Raw genomic sequence first — 19,355 nt, 5'->3', positions numbered from 1 at the left:
TTATGGGAATTCGATAATGCCTATTTACGATTACAATTACAAATTAGAGATATATGTTTTGCGTCTAAACTAGATAGTTGATATAATACATATTAGGCATTAGACTTAAGTAAGTGAGGATATAATATAATAAAAAAAAATAATTGTTAGAAATCTCTGTACCGAAATTATTTTTGGGCTAACAATAATCTAGTAAATCTTTAAAGTGAAAAAATACACGTGAAGTAGTAATAATAATATTCGGATATATAGTGTAATATTAGAAAATAAATTCGTATATTAATAGGATACTTTACATTAATAGCAAATGTAAAGACTATTAGGATATATTTTAATTTTAAAGAAAACTAAAATTTAATATATTAAATTACCAACGCCAATATTAACAATATCTATTATACATATTCAATCTGAATAAATAAAAATTTGTTATATTAATCTTTACGTGAAAGTAGAATTATATTTACAAGATTAAGGCTTAGTGTATCAATCAGACTACCAACTTAAGAATAATGACAATAATAATACAGTTGATAATAGTATTCGAATAACTAGGCTGGTAGTAAATTTTATAAAAGATAATATTTGGAAAATTTGAATATGTTACTATAGTAAAGTTTAAATTAATAAATATCACAAATTGACGTAAAAATCGAATTGGGATTACCTATATTGAAAAAAGAAATAAATAAAATAAATTTTGATGATTAAATTGCTTAAAATGATGTTTATTTATATATTATACGAAGTAAATTTATCAGAATTACACCAGTTATGATAAAAGCTTAGAGACTAATTAATCTTAATAAATTAATAATTAGTTAATCCAGCACTGAGAAATAATGAAGGTTGTGTTTTCTCTATCCGTAGGAAGGCATTGTTGGGCTTGGCCAACCTTGACAAGGCAACTGCATTCAGAGATGACTGATCATAGAAGTATAATTTAATTCTTTTAGAAAACTGATAATTATAAATTCAATTAGAAAGATTCGTAGGAATCTCCCTTATAATTAGAGACAAGTATTTATAAGATAGAAACTAGTGTAAGAAACTTAGACTTCCCAATTTGATAGTACTTTAAATCAGCATAGTTCAACCTAGAGCTACAATTTTTAGTTGTAGAAAATCATATAGGTTTGTGCTTTGTTTTATTTTGTTTGCGCTTAGATAGGATTATTATATAAGGTGGGGAGTTTTGAAGACCAAAAGGATGATTTTATTTTCGAGGACGAAAATGTATAAGGTGGGGAGAATGTAAAGACCCTCAATCTCGTCAACGCTATTAGACCGGTCAAGTGACGTTTTAGCCGATAAATAACTCGATTAGTTTGAAACGAACGTTAATTAATAGAAATTAATCTAACAACGATCTAGATACGAAATTAGTATCACTAGATAGTTCTCGAAAAGTTTCACGGATTGGACTACTCGAACGTGTCAATCGGATATCAGATGAAGAAGATATCATCATATTGGTTTAAAGGGGAAGAATAGTATTTTTGCACTGGACCGATCTGGCTTCCCATATCCAAGTGATGGGTGCCTTTATCAGTTTTGCTTTGGCCTTATCACCACCGAATCGAACAGATAAGATCATTCTTTCTTTTCCTTCTTTTTTCTTCTTTTCTCTTCTCTTTCTCTCCTATTCTTCTTCTTCTACTTCTTCTGCGAGTGTGAGAGAAACAAACAGAGGATTGGTGATCAGCGAGAGGTGGAAAATATCATGAAGTAGTTATGGGTGATGTTGTTGTTATCTGTTGTCGATTCAGATTCGAAACAAAGAATGAATTAGGAATTATGGTTTCCTGTTAAGTTTAGAGAAACTATAGAAGATGAAATTGACAATTAAGAAAGGGGATTTGAGTTAGGTATTGATCAATTGAATGAGTTAGAGTTGAGGATGAAGATGAATTCGAGATTGAAGTTAGTTAGGGTTTCTGCTGATAGAAGTTAGAGTTCGATTTGCTGATGATTAAGAAGAAATTAAAGGTTGGGTTTTGAAGAACTTGTGGTGAAGAAGAAGATTATGCATCTTATTTGTAAATTCAGATGTTGAGAAGGATCTTAATTGCAGAATTTAAGAATTAGGGTTACTGCATCAATCGAATGATAATTTAACAATCCAGAGAGGACGGGTGTTGGCAGAGGGAATGGTATAATGATGATTGAGTTATGAAGAATAGCTTGGAATTATATTTGGGAATTGAATTAAGGTTTGGTCAAGAACATATGGTGATGAAGATCAATGGGTTGCTGAAGCGAATTCAATTGCTTGAGTTGAACTGTCCATGAGGTAATTTATCTTAATTGAAGTAGTTCAAGTTGAATTGTTTTGGTTTCATAATTCGTATGATTGTGAATTGAACTGAGTTTGATGAGGAAATAGATTTGGAAGTGGACTGGTGTTGATTTGAGTTAAGGGAAAGAATAATAATTATTGCTGGAGTTATAATTAGTGTAATTGGTAACCACTAGTCTAATGTTGTAGGGGATTTGTATTGTGTTGAGATGTAATTATAGATGAAGTACAATTAGTAGAACTGTGTATATGAATCAGTCAGTAAGTGTGTTGCCATACTGAGATTGATATGATTGTGGAATTAAGAAGTTGGGGTATAAAGTGAATTACACACAATGTTGATGTTTCAGTTTGATTAAGGAGAATTGGGATGATAATGAGTTTAAGCCAGGGTGTGTGGAATTGAAATTGGGGACTGGAAATGTAGATGATGGTATTAATGATAGTGCAAGCAGTGTAAGAATTGAGAAGGTACCGCCTGAGTAGGAGTTGATGAATGTGGATGATGTGGTGGTTGTTGCTTAGGGATGTAATTGCAAGGGAGTTAAAGTGTTGAATGTTTTCTAGGATTGGAATTGCAGATGGCAGTGACCTGAGATTGCATGAGTGGTGGTGTAGAGTTTTGTTGTATCTTGTGTCGGGAAAGTAGAAATTGTATATGAATGTGGTGTAGATTCACAGTTGGATAGTCTCCTTGAAAGCCTGCAAGTACAGATCAAGGTAATCTTAAATTACAGTTATATTGAGTTTGTAGAATTCTGTTAGAATGAATTATTTGTGTTTTGATCAAATGAATAGAATCAGGTTGGTTGTTCTTATAAACTGAGTTAGCTCACCGAGTTTTCCTATCTTGACATGAGTTGAATCGTTGACCGATTCTTGTTTGACTTATTTGACCATTGACCTTGGACTTTGACCTGACGTGGACTGTTAGTTTACTCTTGACTGTTTTTGACCTTTAGTTTACTCTGGTAGAGTTGAACTTAGATTATTGGACTTGTTTAGTGGACTTGGGCTTAGGCCTAGTATTCCTAGTTTGATGTTTGGACCCATTAAGGGCCAAATTGACCTTTGGTTTCTTCTACAAAGTTGTAGATATTCATAAGACTTAGATATTGGAATATATAACCAACCTAATTGAATTAGTAAGCCATTAGATATGCAAGAGATGGGTAATGAAGATGTGTAGAACCTTAAATGGGCTTAGAACAATTAAATTAGTTTACTTAGCCTATAACTGGAGAATTGTATGAGATTATATTATGAGCCTTGTGTAAGCCTTTTTGGCTAGATTACTAGACTTCTTGTGTGATTAATAGTTAGTCTATATTAACAACGATCGATTCAAAGGATGAACCAGTTGATCATAGATCTCGAGGTAGGCGTGGCTTGTCAGTAAAACAGGTGGGAATACTTTAACTCTTTTGAAACCATTGTTGTTTTCTTTTACAAAAGTTTATGTTTATCAACTCATACATTGTCTGTCATGCATTCCATGCTTTATAAAAACTGCATTATGATAATTCTGCCGATTCTTTGAATGTTTCCATGAAATTGAAAGGACTTGTAAGGTATGTCATTATGAATTGTTATGGGAAATGAGAATTTCCACATGTGGTATATAGGATACGCTCTTTCACATTTATATCTACATGAATTCATCTTTTATGCTTATATCGGTCGACAGTTTGCGAGTTCGGAATTATCGACATCCATATGTACGATTAGGTGTGGATTTGCGAGTTCGGAATTACACAACCATATTATACATTGTTTGACGAAGGAGTTTGTTCATATACATGTTTGTGCATTCCAGTGACTTAGTCACTGATGTTTGGGAAAACATTAATTATTTTCCAAATCTTGCTCATGATTTCTTTAAAGTTAAATGTTATTCCTACTAGGCACTCTGTGCTCATCGTTTTCCACTTTCAGTTTCAAAGACAGATCAGAGTTGCACAACGAAAGCTTCGAGGAGTTTACTCCGTTAATTAGTTAAATATTGCTATGTTTATTATGTTGTAAGTTTTATTTGCAAACCAAATGACTATTGTATATGTATCATTTGAAAGGAGTTCTTGTATATATATATTTCTGGGCGGGGTTAGTTTTGGGTTAAGTTTTGTAGCAGATTTCTTAATTGAATGTTTAAGTAAATGATTTAGATTCATAGTGCCTCTTTATTTAGTTTAATCTGTTGGTTTACTTAGCTGCTAGTTTAGGGGGCACTACAGCATACATCCAAAATCGGAAAGGATGTTGCCTTAAAAGCACAGAAGAACACTAAGTTACTTGATAAGAGTAAAAGTATTTATGTCTGTGAGGATGATCAATCTGAGGGTGATTTTTCGGATGAAGATCTTGACAAATCAGTCTCCTTGATCACAAGACAGTTTAGGGATCTTCTATTGAAGAGAAGTAAAAGGTTTTCAAGAGACAAACCTAGGTCGTCAGGTAAACCTCACAATCGTGTTCCTCCTAAAAACAGGGATGCTGACGAGGCTGATGACGAGGATATGCCACAGTGCTTTAAGTGTAAAGGTTTTGGTCATTTTGCAAACGAGTTCCCAAATCGTAGAAAATACATTGGGAACAAAGGTCTTGCTGCAACACTTGATGAGATGTCTGAAATCTATGATTCTGATGAAGATAGGAAATCAAGTATTCGTCTTCTATGTGAAAACATTGATTTTGATAATTGTAGCAATACCTATATCAACCTTGATGGTTTCGGTGAAGAAGAGAATCCAATCAAGCTGGAAGAATCAATTGACCCATCCTTTGGAAACTCTGGTTGTAATGTTTCAGGATCTACTATGTGTCTGGCTCCTTTCACACCACAGATGCCTGAATATTATCCAAGTTTGACGTGCTCGTTTTGTTTTCAGAAGGGTCATGAACTATCAAGATATTACAAGTACAAACATCAAGTGAGGCACGCCAAAAAACTTCAACGAAAATCAATTCGATTGGCAAGGAAGCTTAAACTTGCTCAGAAGACTGCTGAGGTATGTAGGATTTTATATTCGTCTAAGAAGTTGGTTTCCAAAGACAAAATAAGACCATTAGAGAAGAAGTTATGGTCAAATCGTTTTGATTGACAGAAGTCTGAGGATTGCTCTCAAGAGGAAAATGGTGGACAAATTGTTGTTCACCGCATCACAAATTAATTGTGTTGTTTGGTAAATCTTGTCTCATGTGCCTGATCAAAAAGAGATAAGATTGTGTACCGCTCAGGCTTTAGGAAAAGTTTTTTTTTCTTAGGATTGTTTTTACCGTCTATAAAATATAGTAAATGGTTATTATCGACAATTATACCCTTTATAGGGTTTAGAATTGGGCGTCCACGAACCCGTTTAAAGGTTGCGAACCCTGCATTTCTTTTTCCTCTCTGATATCTTTTATATCTTAAGACTGCTTGATAAGATTGTGAATTCCACTCACAAAAACCAGTTGTTTATAACTGTTCTCTAAGCATCATGTCTTTGGATGGAAAAGATGTCAATATGATTGTTAAGCCATCAATCAAGGAAAAAGAGAAATCTCCAGTAACTCCTTCCTTGAAAAGAAAAAGGAGGAATACAAGAAAGCCAAGGGCTGTCCCTTCTAACTCTCAGAAGTTTTCCGATGTTATTGATGAGTTGAAGAAAGTAAGAAAGGAGATTAGTGAAATAAAGTCTTGCATTTTAAGATATTTGGAAATTCAAAAGGCCTTGGTTCAACATCATCAGCCAAGACAGTTTGTTGGTATTGACTCCTTCCTCCACGAACCTTATATTTCGATGGCTGTTGACGACAAGGAGTTCGGGAACGATAAGGAATTTCTCAAAGATATTGTTGCCTAGTATGTCTTCTTTTTGGTTTAGCTGGAAGAATAAATAGTGCTTGAATAGCAATGATTGTGACTACACATAACTATTATTTTTCATCTTCTTGTTCTTTTTTAGGTTTATTTGGTTTAAATTCTAAAAATATTTGGAGGATGATGGTTTGCAGTATTTAATCTTTATGATTTGTTATATTGCAATTTGTATCGGATATTGGTGTTTACGTCCGTGAAATGTTGTCCTATATTTTGTCAAAAGTATAGTCGTTCATGATCGGTATTCATGTATTGATTTAAGGATGAATAGACTTTTGACATATACAAAAGTTAAGCCTGTATTGTCACTCTTTGATGGAAGATAGATAGGTTAAAATCTTTTGTGTTCAAGGATTGTGTATATTAAATATCGTTATGCAAATAGTGATGGAAGATAAAATGAATCCTTATGTATTCCACAGTATTGATCTTCACTGATCCATATTTTATGAAATACTGTGAGGCTCCGTAATGTGTCTTATGTTGAGCACGATACAACCAAGTTGATTAATTTTTGATTAGCTTTGTTGGTTGTTCCGTAAGGTACTTTATGTTGAGCATTCTTGAACTAAATTAATCATCTTGTTTGGTTATTTAGTTATTGCTCCATAAGTCTTTTTATGTCGAGCAAAACACATGAAAGTTAAATTGATTACTTTTGTAATTACTTTGGTTGTCTATTCCAATTAGATTAGTTATGGGTTCTCTTGTAATTAATTTAGTTGAGTATTTTCATACTCCGTAAGATTCCCCTTATGTTGAGTATATGAACGACTATCCTATTCATTTTCTAATGGTTATATTAGTCGTATGCTCCGTATGTTCTCTTATGTCGAGCATAATCAATTAAGTAGATCACTTTTGTGTTTAATTTGGTTGTGTATTCCGATTAAATTAATCATGGGTTTACTTGTGATTTATTTGATTGAGTTTGTGGATATAGAAAATCATTCTCATGGTTTTTGGTGTCCAATAAAAATCCTTCGTTTCTTTTGAAATTAAGGTCGCTCTTGTTGTTCCCTTGGGAATGACATCAAATGGGAGAGAGTTCTTTTGAACTTGTGCTTAATGGTCCTATCTTGAGGGGTGTGCGGCTGTGGAATTTTAAATGGGTTATCTTGTATCTTTAAACTCCTTGATGAATGCTAATAACTTTGGTTATATGATTGCATCTAAATTATATGGTATGTATTTTTTATTAGTCATGAAATGTCTCTTACAGAAATTTCATTTTGATCCCGTTCTTGTACCTTTGCCAATTTTACTGACAAAAAGGGGGAGAATTAATATGTAGTTCACACTACAAATATATATGGTTTTCGGATCATTGTGTAAGGAGGAGTGGTTTACATGTGAGATGGAGTATTGACTAAGGGGGAGTGATACATATCACCATAGTATTATTGTTGAAGTTGTGATACAATTGGATTTTGACACTGTGTCATAATACTATGACACTGTATAACAATGATCGAGACCGATGCTTTCTCATTGTTATAGCTACGGATCTTCAACAACGGTGATGCTAAACTTACAACCTTTGGGATCATTGGAGTACTTGGAAGTGACGAAGATTTCGAGGAATGTTGAAGATTAGATATGCGGAATAGGAGTTACTAAAGTTTCTTTATCTTTTTTGTATTCCTCATGTATTGATTGTTTTGTCACTAAAATTGACAAAGGGGGAGATTGTTAGAGTATTGCTCGGTCGAACTCGCATCCGTTGCTATCTCAAGCATGTTTGTCAATGTTAGTGATCAAAACTACAAGTATTGATTTTTATTCTACTATAGACAAGTCTCGGACTAGGATAGAAAGTGTAGTTGAGCTCAAGGACTTCATGGAGATTCATCATACAAGAAGAAGAACTACTCAAGGAACCGGTGGAACTTCTCGACAAAAAGGTATGTGAAGACTTGAACTTATCTATCACTCAAAAGTCTGTATACTCTATCTCCTACTTCTTGAGACAAAAATTTGTATGCTATATATAGACTTAGATTATACACATTTGGTATTTCGAGCCGAGCATACCTCGCCTATATATATCTCGAAATATGTGTTGGTAAGCGTTTCGCTTCAACCATGTTTATCTTTACCTAGTGAAAAAAGTCATGATATGTTTCAATCACTTTGAAAATTGCTTTGACGAGAAATGGTGTAACAACTATATAACATCCTATAAGAATGTTTCAACGGTTGGAATGAGAGTTTAGATTACATAACCAATGATGGACATAAGTATTGTTGTGGAAACACATATGTGCATAAGTCTTATCCCTTGAACCAAAGTTTGTGAACTTTGTTGATCAAGAGAAACCAGAAGAATGGCTTATTGCCAAGTCCGCGAACTCAGTCCGCGAACTGCCGAACTTCTCATCCCTAGAAATTCTTCTGGAGTTGACAAACTTGTTGCGTGAGTACCAGTCCGCGAACCCAGTCCGCGAAACGACGGAAAGTCTTTGCCGAGATTTTCTGCTGGAGTTTGTAAACTCTGCCCGGTTGTTTAAGTCCGCGAACCTAGTGTGCGAACTTAAGAAGTTTATATATCTGAAGATGATTTCTGAACTTAAACTTATAAAGACTAAGGAATGCAATTTTTAAACAGTGGCTATAAAGTTCATGAGCCGATTCGAGTGAATCAAATCATCTTTGCTTCAATTGTGTCTTGTGTAGTACATATGATTTCCTTGCAATTAAACAACTCTCTAACTAGTTCATTTGAGTCATTTGAACTTGTTATGGTGAAGAAGAATATTGTTGGTATGAATGCTCATATGGCTAACCTTTTGGTTAACTATTGTTGAACCAACAATGTACACGTTTGGGTACGGTTAACAAACCTAGAAGCGTGCATTTCATTTGTGTATAACAAGCTAAGTTTTTGATATAACAGTTGAGAAATATTATCTTGAATCTAAATCAGGTTTTCATCTAACGGTGGATATTGTTTGCTTTGTGACCAAGACGAAACCCTGATTTGAAAGACTATATAAGGGGACATCTAGAAACTCTGCAAAACTAATCCCTACACCTCACGTGTGATACAAGTTTGCGTGCTAGAGTTGTGTCTCCTTTAACCTTTGGTTTTCTTCTTCTAAAACCAGGTTAACGACTTAAAGACTTTATTGGGATTAGAAGCCAGACCGATACTACTTTTATCGTAGTTGTGTGATCTGATCTTGCATCTTCTATCGTACGAGTACAATCAGATTGATTGGCTTGAGATTAATATCTCCGATAGGCAAGATATAAAAAGTAGTCACAAACATCTTCGTCTCATTGTTTGTGATTCCACAACATCTTGTTTCGCTACCATATGATTAAGATTGTTGCGAGGTGGTTGATTTATCTAGGCTGTTCTTTGGGAATATAAGACCGGATTATCAATTGGTTCATGTTCACCTTGATTATCATCAAAAGACGGAACAAAATTTTTAGGGTTTTTCTGTGGGAGACAGATTGATCCTTTGATAGATTTGTCTGCGTGAGACAGATTTGTTTATTGTCAAAGCCTGCGATTTTGGGTCGTAGCAACTCTTAGTTGTGGGTGAGATCAGCTAAGGGAATCAAGTGCGCAGTATCCTGCTGGGATCATAGGCGTAGGGAGTACAACTGTACCTTGGATCAGTGGGAGACTGATTGGGGTTCAACTACAGTCCAGTCCGAAGTTAGCTTAGAGTAGGCTAGTGTCTGTAGCGTCTTAATACAGTGTGTGTTCAATCTGGACTAGGTCCCGGGGTTTTTCTGCATTTGCGGTTTCCTCGTTAACAAAATTTTTGGTGTCTGTGTTATTTCAGTTTCCGCATTATATTGCTTTATTTTTATGATTGAAATAATACAGGTTGTCCGTTAGATCATCAATTAGAGTAATCCAACCTTTGGTTGTTGATTATCATTGATTGATCCTTGGATATTGGTCTTTGGTACTATCCAACTTATTCCTTGTATTTGATTAGTACTTGCAGTTTCTGTTTGAGGAAATTAAATCAAGAGAGAAAGATATAAACTCGTTGATGTACTTTTAATTGATTGAGTCTTGTTGATTCTCTTAAAAGTATATTCGAGTTTGTCCATACAGATTGCTAAGCGAAATATTGGGTGGTGTTGTTAGACCCCCGCTTTTTCAATTGGTACCATAGAAGGCAAACACGTTCAAGACCTTACAAGTCTGTGTTTATAGCGATCTGACTCTGTGGACAGATGTGTTATCTTTAGTAACGTACCACCAGTATTCGATGGCTCTAATTACTTATGGTGGAAAATTGATATGCGAGCTTTTCTTCAAGCGCGTGATTTTCAATCATGGGTATATGTTGTTAATGTCTATGATGCTCCCGTTGTGGCAGTTGGAAATGTAAACGTTCCCAAGAATATTGGTGAATATAATCCTGCCGAGATACTTGCTGCAAAGAAAAATTCCAACGGTTTGAATGCCATCATACATTCCATTACCTCAAATCTTCAGCACCATGTGTCAAATTTCACTAGGTCTAAAGATGCTTGGGATATCTTAGAAACCGTATTTGAAGGAAACTCCAGTGAAAAGGAAACTAGGCTTCAAAACCTTAATTCCGATTGGGAGAACCTTCGTATGGCAGATGAAGATACATTCGATGAGTTTAATCACAGAGTGTCTAAAATTGTTAATACATCTTTTGCATTGGGTAAGACTATTCCGGAAAAGTACATTGTGATGAAAATTCTCAGATCACTGCCATCTAGATACGAGTCTAAGAAGCATGCCATCGTTGAGGGAAATAACCTTGATAATCTTTTCAGAAATACATTGGTTGGAAAGCTAAAGATCTTTGATCATGAGCATACATCCAAAATCGGAAAGGATGTTGCCTTTAAAGCACAGAAGAACACTAAGTTACTTGATAAAAGTAAAAGTGTTTACGTCTCTGAGGATGATCAATCTGAGGGGGATTTTTCGGATAAAGATCTTGACAAATCAGTCTCCTTGATCACAAGAAAATTTAGGGATCTTCTATCGAAGAGAAGTAAACGGTTTTCAAGAGACAAATCTAGGTCGTCAGATAAACCTCACAATCGCGTTCTCCTAAAAACAGGGATGCTGACGTGGCTGATGACGAGGATATTCCACAGTGCTTTAAGTATAAAGGTTTTGGTCATTTTGCAAACGAGAGCCCAAATCGTAGAAAATACATTTGGAACAAAGGTCTTGCTGTAACACTTGATGAGATGTCTGAAATCTATGATTCTGATGAAGATAGGAAATCAAATGTTGGTCTTCTATGTGAAAACATTGATTTTGATAATTGTAGCAATACATATATCAACCTTGATGGTTTCGGTGAAGAAGAGAATCCAATAAATGTGGAAGAATCAATTGACCCATCCTTTGGAAACTCTGGTTGTAATGTTTCAGGATCTACTATGTGTCTGGCCGCTTTCACACCACAGATGCCTGAATACTATCCAAGTTTGACGTGCTCGTTTTGTTCTCAGAAGGGTCATGAACTATCAAGATGTTACAAGTACAAACATCAAGTGAGGCACGCCAAAAAACTTCAACGTAGATCAAATCGACTGGCAAGGAAGCTTAAACTTGCTCAGAAGACTGCTGAGGTATGTAAGATTTTATCTTCGTCTAAGAAGTTGGTTTCCAAAGACAAAATAAGACCATTAGAGAAGAAGGTATGGTCAAATCTCTTTTATAGACAGAAGTCTGAGGATTGCTCTCAAGAGGAAAATGGTAGACAAATTGTTGTTCACCCCATCACGAATTAATTGTGTTGTTTGGTAAATCTTGTCTCATGTGCCTGATCAAAAAGAGATAAGATTGTGTACCGCTCAGGCTTTAGGAAAAGTTTTTTTTCTTAGGATTATTTTTCCTGTCTATCAAATAAAGTAAAGGGTTATTATCGACAATTCTACTCTTTATAGGGTTTAGAATTGGGCGTCCACGAACCCGTTTAAAGGTTGCGAACCCTACATTCCTTTTTCCTCTCTGATATCTTTTATATCTTAAGACTGCTTGATGATATTGTGAATTCCACTCACAAAAACCAGTTGTTTATAACTGTTCTCTAAGCATCATGTCTTTGGATGGAAAAGATGTCAATATGATTGTTAAGCCATCAATCAAGTAAAAAGAGAAATCTCCAGTAACTCCTTCCTTGAAAAGAAAAAGGAGGAATACAAGAAAGCCAAAGGCTGTCCCTTCTAACTCTCAGAAGTTTTCCGATGTTATTGATGAGTTGAAGAACGTAAGAAAGGAGATTAGTGAAATAAAGGCTTGCGTTTTAAGATCTTTGGAAATTCAAAAGGCCCTGGTTCGACATCATCAGCCAAGACGGTTTGTTGGTATTGACTTCTTCCTCCACGAACCTTATATTTCGATGGCTGTTGACGACAAGGAGTTCGGGAATGATAAGAAATTTCTCAAAGATATTGTTGCCTAGTATGTCTTCTTTTTGGTTTAGCTGGAAGAATAACTAGTGCTTGAATAGAAATAATTGTGACTTCACATATCTATTATTTTTCATCTTCTTGTTCTTTTTTAGGTTTATTTGGTTTAAATTCTAAAAATATTTGGAGGATGATGGTTTGCAGTATTTAATCTTTATGATTTGTTATATTGCAATTTGTTATCGGATATTGGTGTTTACGTCTGTGAACTATGTTGTCCCATATTTTGTCAAAAGTAAAGTCGTTCATGATCGGTATTCATGTATTGATTTAAGGATGAATAAACTTTTGACATATACAAAAGTTAAGCCTATATTGTCAATTCTTTGATGGAAGATAGATATGTTAAAATCTTTTGTGTTCAAGGATTATGTCTATTAAATATCGTTATGCAAATAGTGATGGAAGATAAAATGAATCCTTATGTATTCCACAATATTGATCTTCACTGATCCATATTTTATGAAATATTGTGAGGCTCTGTAATGTGTCTTATGTTGAGAAAGATACAACAAAGTTGATTAATTTTTGATTAGCTTTGTTGGTTGTTCCGTAAGGTACTTTATGTTGAGCATTCTTGAACTAAATTAATCATCTTGTTTGGTTATTTAGTTATTGCTCCATAAGTCTTTTTATGTCGAGCCAAACAAATGACAATTAAATTGATTACTTTTGTAATTTTAGTTTGGTTGTGTATTCAAATTAGATTAATTATGGGTTCTCTTGTAATTAATCTAGTTGAGTATTTTCATACTCCGTAAGATTCCCCTTATGTTGAGTATATGAACAAATATCCTATTCATTTTCTAATGGTTTTGTTAGTCGTATGCTCCGTAAGTTCTCTTATGTCGAGCATAATCAATTAAGTTGATCACTTTTGTGTTTAATTTGATTGCGTATCCCGATTAAATTAATCATGGGTTTACTTGTGATTAATTTGATTGAGTTTGTGGATATAGAAAATCATTCACATGGTTTTTGGTGTCCAATCAAAATCCTTCTTTTCTTTTGAAATTAAGGTCGCTCTTGTTGTTCCCTTGGGAATGACATCAAATGGGAGAGAGTTATTTTGAACTTGTGCTTAATGGTCATATCTTGAGGGGTGTGCGGCTGTGGAATTTTAAAGGGGTTATCTTGTATCTCTAAACTCCTTGGTGAATGCTAATAGTTTCGGCTATATGATTGCATCTAAATTAGATGGTATGTGTTTTTTATTAGTCATGAAATGTCTCTTACGGAAATTTCATTATGATCCCGTTCTTGTACCTTTGCCAATTTTATTGAAAAAAAGGTGGAGAATTAATATGTAGTTCACACTACAAATATATATGGTTTTCGGATCATTGTGTAAGGGGGAGTGGTTTCCATGTGAGATGGAGTATTGTCTAAGGGGGAGTGATACATATCACCATAGTATTATTGTTGAAATTGTGATACAATTGGACTTCGACACTGTGCAATAATACTATGAAACTGTATAACAATGATCGAGACTGATGCTTTCTCATTGTTATAGCTACGAATCTTCAACAAAGGTGATGCTAAACTTACAACCTTTGGGATCATTGGAGTACTTGGAAGTGACGAAGATTTTGAGGAATGTTGAAGATTAGACATGTGGAATATGATCTACTAAAGGTTCTTTATCTTTTTTGTATTCCATATGTATTGATAGTTTTGTCACTAAAATTGACAAAGGGGGAGATTATTAGAGCATTGCTCGGTCGAACTCGCATGCGTTGCTATCTCAGGCATGTTTGTCAATGTTAGTGATTAAAACTATAAGTCTTGATTTCTAGTCTATTATTGCCAAGTCTCGGACTAGGATATAAAGTGTAGTTGAGCTCAAGGACTTTATGGCGATTCATCATACAAGAAGAAGAACTACTCAAGGAACCGGTGAAACTTCTCGACAAAAAGGTATGTGAAGACTTGAACTTATCTGTCACTCAAAAGTATGCCTACTCTATCTCCTACTTCTTGAGACAAAAAGTCGTATGCTATATATAGACTTATATTATACACATTTGGTATTTCGAGCCGAGTATACCTCGCCGATCTATATCTCGAAATATGTGTTGGTAAGCGTTTCGCTTCGACCATGTTTATCTTTACCTAGTGACGAAAGTCATGATATGTTTCAATCACTTTGAAAATTGCTTTGACGAGAAATGGTGTAACAACTATATAACGTCCTCTAAGAATGTTTCAATGGTTGGAATGAGAGTTTAGATTACATAACAATTGATGGACATAAGTATTGTTGTGGAAACACATATGTGCACAAGTCCTATCCCTTGAACCAAAGTTTGCGAACTTTGTTGATCAAGAGAAACCGGAAGAATGGATTGTTGCGAAGTCCGCGAACTGCCGAACTTCTCATCCCGAGAAATTCTTCTGGAGTTGAAAAACTTGTTGCGTGAGTACCAGTCCGCGAACCCAGTCCGAAAACCCAGTCCGCGAACCTAGTGTGCGAACTTAAGAAGGTTATATATCTGAAGATGATTTCTGAATTTAAACTTATAAAGACTAAGAAATGCAATTTGCAAACCGTGGCTATAAAGTTCATGAACCGATTCGAGTGAATCAAATCATCTTTGCTTCAATTGTGTCTTGTGTAGTACATAAGATTTCCTTGCAATTGAACAACTCTCTAACTAGTTCATTTGAGTCATTTGAAATAGTTATGGTGAAGAAGAATATGGTTGGTATGAAATGCTCATATGGCTAAACTTTTGGTTAACTATTGTTGAACCAACAATGTACATGTTTGGGTACGATTAACAAACCTAGAAGCGTGCATTTCATTTATGTATAACAATCTAAGTTTTCGATATAACAGTTGATAAATATTAGATTGAATCTAAATCAGGTTTTCATCTAACGCTGGATATTGTTTGCTTTGTGACCAAGGCGAAACCCTGATTTGAAAGACTATATAAGGGGACATCTAGCAACTCTGCAAAACTAATCCCCACACCTCATGTATGATACAAGTTTGCGTGCTAGAGTCGTGTCTCCTTTAACCTTTGGTTTTCTTCTTCTAAAACCAGGTTAATGACTTAAAGACTTCATTGGGATTGTGAAGCCAGACCGATATTACTTTTATTGTGATTGTGTGATCTGATCTTGCATCTTCTATCATACGAGTACAATCAGATTGATTGGCTTGAGATTAATATCTCCGATAGGAAAGATATAAAAAGTAGTCACAAACATCTTCGTCTTATTGTTTGTGATTCCGCAACATCTTGTTTCGCTACCATACGATTAAGATTGTTGTGAGGTGATTGATTTATCTAGGCTGTTCTTCGGGAATATAAGACCGGATTATCAATTGGTTCTTGTTCACCTTGATTATTATAAAAAGACGGAACAAAAAATTTAAGGTTTTTTTTTGGGAGACAGATTTATCCTTTGATAGACTTGTCTGTGTGAGATAGATTTGTTTATTGTCAAAGCCTGCGACTTTGGGTCGTAGCAACTCTTAGTTATGGGTGATATCAGCTAAGGGAATCAATTGCGCAGTATCCTGCTGGGTTCAGAGGCGTATGGAGTACAACTGTACCTTGGATCAGTGGGAGACTGATTGGGGTTCAACTACAGTCCAGTCCGAAGTTAGCTTGGAGTAAGCTAGTGTCTGTAGCGGCTTAATACAGTGTGTGTTCAATATGGACTAGGTCCCGAGGTTTTTCTGTATTTGCGGTTTCCTCGTTAACAAAATTTCTAGTGTCTGTGTTATTTCAGTTTCCGCATTATATTGTTTTATCTTTATAATTGAAATAATACAGGTTGTGCGTTAGATCATCAATTAGAGTAATCCAACCTTTGGTTATTGATTGTCGTTGATTGATCCTTGGATATTGGTCTTTGGTATCGTCCAAGTTATTCCCTGTATTTGAGTAGTACTCGCAGTTTCTGTTTGAGGAAATCAAATCAAGAGAGAGATATAAACTTGTTGATGTACTTTTAATTGATTGATTCTTGTTGATTCTCTTAAAAGTGTATTCGAGTTTGTACATACAGATTGCTAAGCGAAATATTGGGTGGTGTTTTTAGACCCCCGCTTTTTCAGTATGGTAGGCCCATAAAGCCATGGGAAATTCTTCATGCCACGTTCGTGGATTGTCATGAACTGTGCGTCTAAGAATACGGATCAAGGTTTTGTTGGTGCTCTCCGCTTGTCCGTTTCCTTGGGGATAGTATGGTGTGGAGAAAATCTTTTTGATTCCATATTCCTCGAGCAATTCTGCAACATGTTTGTTGGCAAAAGGAGTTCCATTATCTGTGATGACATGTTTAGGAATGCCGAATCTGCATATGATATATTCTTTGATGAAAGCTGCAATTGTGACTCCAGTGGTGCTTCGAAGAGGAATAGCTTCAACCCACTTGGTGAAATACTCAGTTGTTGTAATGATGTATTCATGTTGCTTCGAAGATGCCGGATTGATCTTCTCGACAATATCCAGTCCCCAGCTGTAGAAGGGACATGGACTGCTCACAGAATTTAATGGGAGACAAGGGGTGTGGATGAGATTACCATGCATTTGGCATTGATGACATCTCTGAACATAGGCATTTGCATCATCTTCCATGGTTGGCCAGTAATATTTCTCATGGATTTGGAGAAATATTTTTTTTTCCTTGGTGTTCACCTTCATGAATCTCTTTCAAGATCATTGGAATTACATGTCCGTCCAAGTATCTCAGCAGGTTCCCACCAAAGATTTTGCGATACAAAACCCCTTCCAGGTAGACGAACTGTTTGGCCCTTTGGGTAAGTTTGATTGCTTCTTTCTTTTCTGATGGTACAGCGTTATCATGAAAATATTTGATGTAAGGCTCCCTCCAGTCCCCAGTATGGTGAATTGTCAGGGCTTCCAGATGATGAGGTGGCCTCTTAAAATTGGGACAGGACCCTTGTAACATTCTTGATTGAGCTTCCATGGAGGGACAGTAGTATCCGAGTCGTTGAAGATTCCTGTAGAGCGTGACCACTAGGGTTTTCCCACATATTTCTTCATGTACTCGTTTGAGTTGTTCACTTGCTTCCTTGTCTCCAAGACACCGTGACAGGGATCCATCAGGATTGCGATAATAAAATGCTCCATGCAGCAGAAAAAAGTTCTTCAACTCCTTGAGGCATATTTTCCCTTCCGTAAGATAACTGCTCAATTCATGAATGATGGGCGCTCGCCAGTCGTTCGATTGAGCATATTCGACTTGAGTAATCCAGGTAGATGATTCAGAACGTATTTGCACAGTGATGGATTTCTATGACCCTTCAAATTGCAATTTGGATGCCAGAGTCGCCAGACAATCGGCATGTCTATTGTGGGTGCGTCCAGTATGGACAATTGTTGCATCAGAAAAATGAGCTAACAGTCGTTGCGCCTCGGATCTGAATGGATCAAGTGTTGCTTTTTTAAGGGAGTACACGCCGTTCATTTGATTGACTAACAACTTTGAGTCTCCTCTGATTTCCAGGTGCATCACTCCTGCTTTCTTGGCTAAAGATAGCCCTAGGAGAAAATCTTCATATTCTGCTGAATTGTTGGTGCAATGGAAATCTAACTTGAATGAATGTGAGAAGACCTTGCCGGATGGAGATACTAGCACAATGCCCGCTCCACCAGTATCATTGCTCGGAGTAGAAGATCCATCAAAATATAATAGCCATGTTTCTTCCTGAATGATTGAAATTTCTGGAAACTCACCCAACACTTCTTCACGCAACATCGTGATGTCTTCTCCAGGGAAAGCAGCAAGTAAGTCTGCAACTTCTTGTCCTTTAATTTCTTTTGGAGGGACACACGCTATGTCAAATTCTGACATTTGAAGTATCCAATTTGCTGGTCTCCCGATCAAAGCATTCGACAGTAAGAATTTTATGGGATCAGCTTTGGCCACCAACACGACTCTGTTTGATAGTAGATAATGTCTGAACCTATGAATTGCGTGAACCAATGCTAGACACGCCCTTTCAGCCTTTGGGTATCGGATTTGGGCATCCCTCATTGTGCGACGGAAGTAATAGATTGGACGTTCGATACCTTCTTCATCCTCTTGAGCGAGGAGTGCTCCAATAGCGACATCACTGGAGGCTGTGTAAAGTATCAGTGGTCGTCCTTGCACTGGAGATTTCATGACAGCGGGTGATAGTAATATTTGCTGTATTTTCTGAAATGCTTCTTGTTGAACGGCTGTCCATGCAAAATTTGCTCATTTCTTCAATAGAGAAGTGAATGAAGCAATGAGTTGAGCGAGTCCAGGAATGAAATGCCGGATATAATTAACTTTGCCCATGAAACTCTGGAGCTCTTTCACAGTTCGTGGAGGAGGAATGGTAGTGATAGCTCTTGTATTGTCTGGATCGACCTTGATTCCTTCTGCAGTAACCAGGAATCCAAGAAACTTTTCAGAAGAAACACTAAAAGCACATTTTAGAGGGTTCATTTTTAGTTTGTATTCCCTGCATATTTCGAAGACTTGTCTTAGGATGTCTAGGTGGGATGCCCGAGTCTTCGATTTCACCACCACATCGTCAACATAGACCTCTACTTGCTTGTGCATCATATCATGGAATATTGCGGTCATGGCTCGCTGATAAGTGGCTCCTGCATTCATCAAGCCGAAAGGCATCACTGTGTAGTGGAAGTTTCCAATGGGAGTTCGAAATGCGGTCTTGTTAGCGTCATGTTCGTACATCTTGATTTGGTTGTATCCACTGTAACCGTCCATGAACGAGAATAC

The 19,355-nt window shown here is 36.0% G+C and overlaps 1 protein-coding gene across 1 annotated transcript; it reads right to left on the bottom strand.

The window, feature by feature from the left end:
• Positions 1-2,862: 2,862 nt before the first annotated feature.
• On the bottom strand, positions 2,863-18,620 carry LOC113352458. The gene is made up of 2 exons (XM_026596274.1): positions 18,178-18,620; positions 2,863-3,001 (listed from the first exon to the last, which is right to left on the bottom strand). The coding sequence occupies exons 1-2, from the start codon at positions 18,618-18,620 to the stop codon at positions 2,863-2,865; spliced, it is 582 nt and encodes a 193-aa protein (XP_026452059.1).
• Positions 18,621-19,355: the final 735 nt, after the last annotated feature.

The sequence above is a fragment of the Papaver somniferum genome, chromosome 2 (genome assembly GCF_003573695.1).
Source record: "Papaver somniferum cultivar HN1 chromosome 2, ASM357369v1, whole genome shotgun sequence".
Lineage (NCBI taxonomy): Eukaryota > Viridiplantae > Streptophyta > Magnoliopsida > Ranunculales > Papaveraceae > Papaver > Papaver somniferum.
Note: the sequence above shows the minus strand (reverse complement) of the source record. Positions and strands in the feature narration are given on the sequence as shown.

Excerpts from the sequence above, each read along its gene's own strand:
- LOC113352458 (XM_026596274.1), bottom strand. The coding sequence starts at position 18,620 with ATGAGGGATGCCCAAATCCGATACCCAAAGGCTGAAAGGGCGTGTCTA. Across the intron at positions 3,002-18,177 it reads GTCTTCTCACATTCATTCAA|GCTTTCAAGGAGACTATCCA; the intron begins GTTAGATTTCCA and ends CTGTACTTGCAG.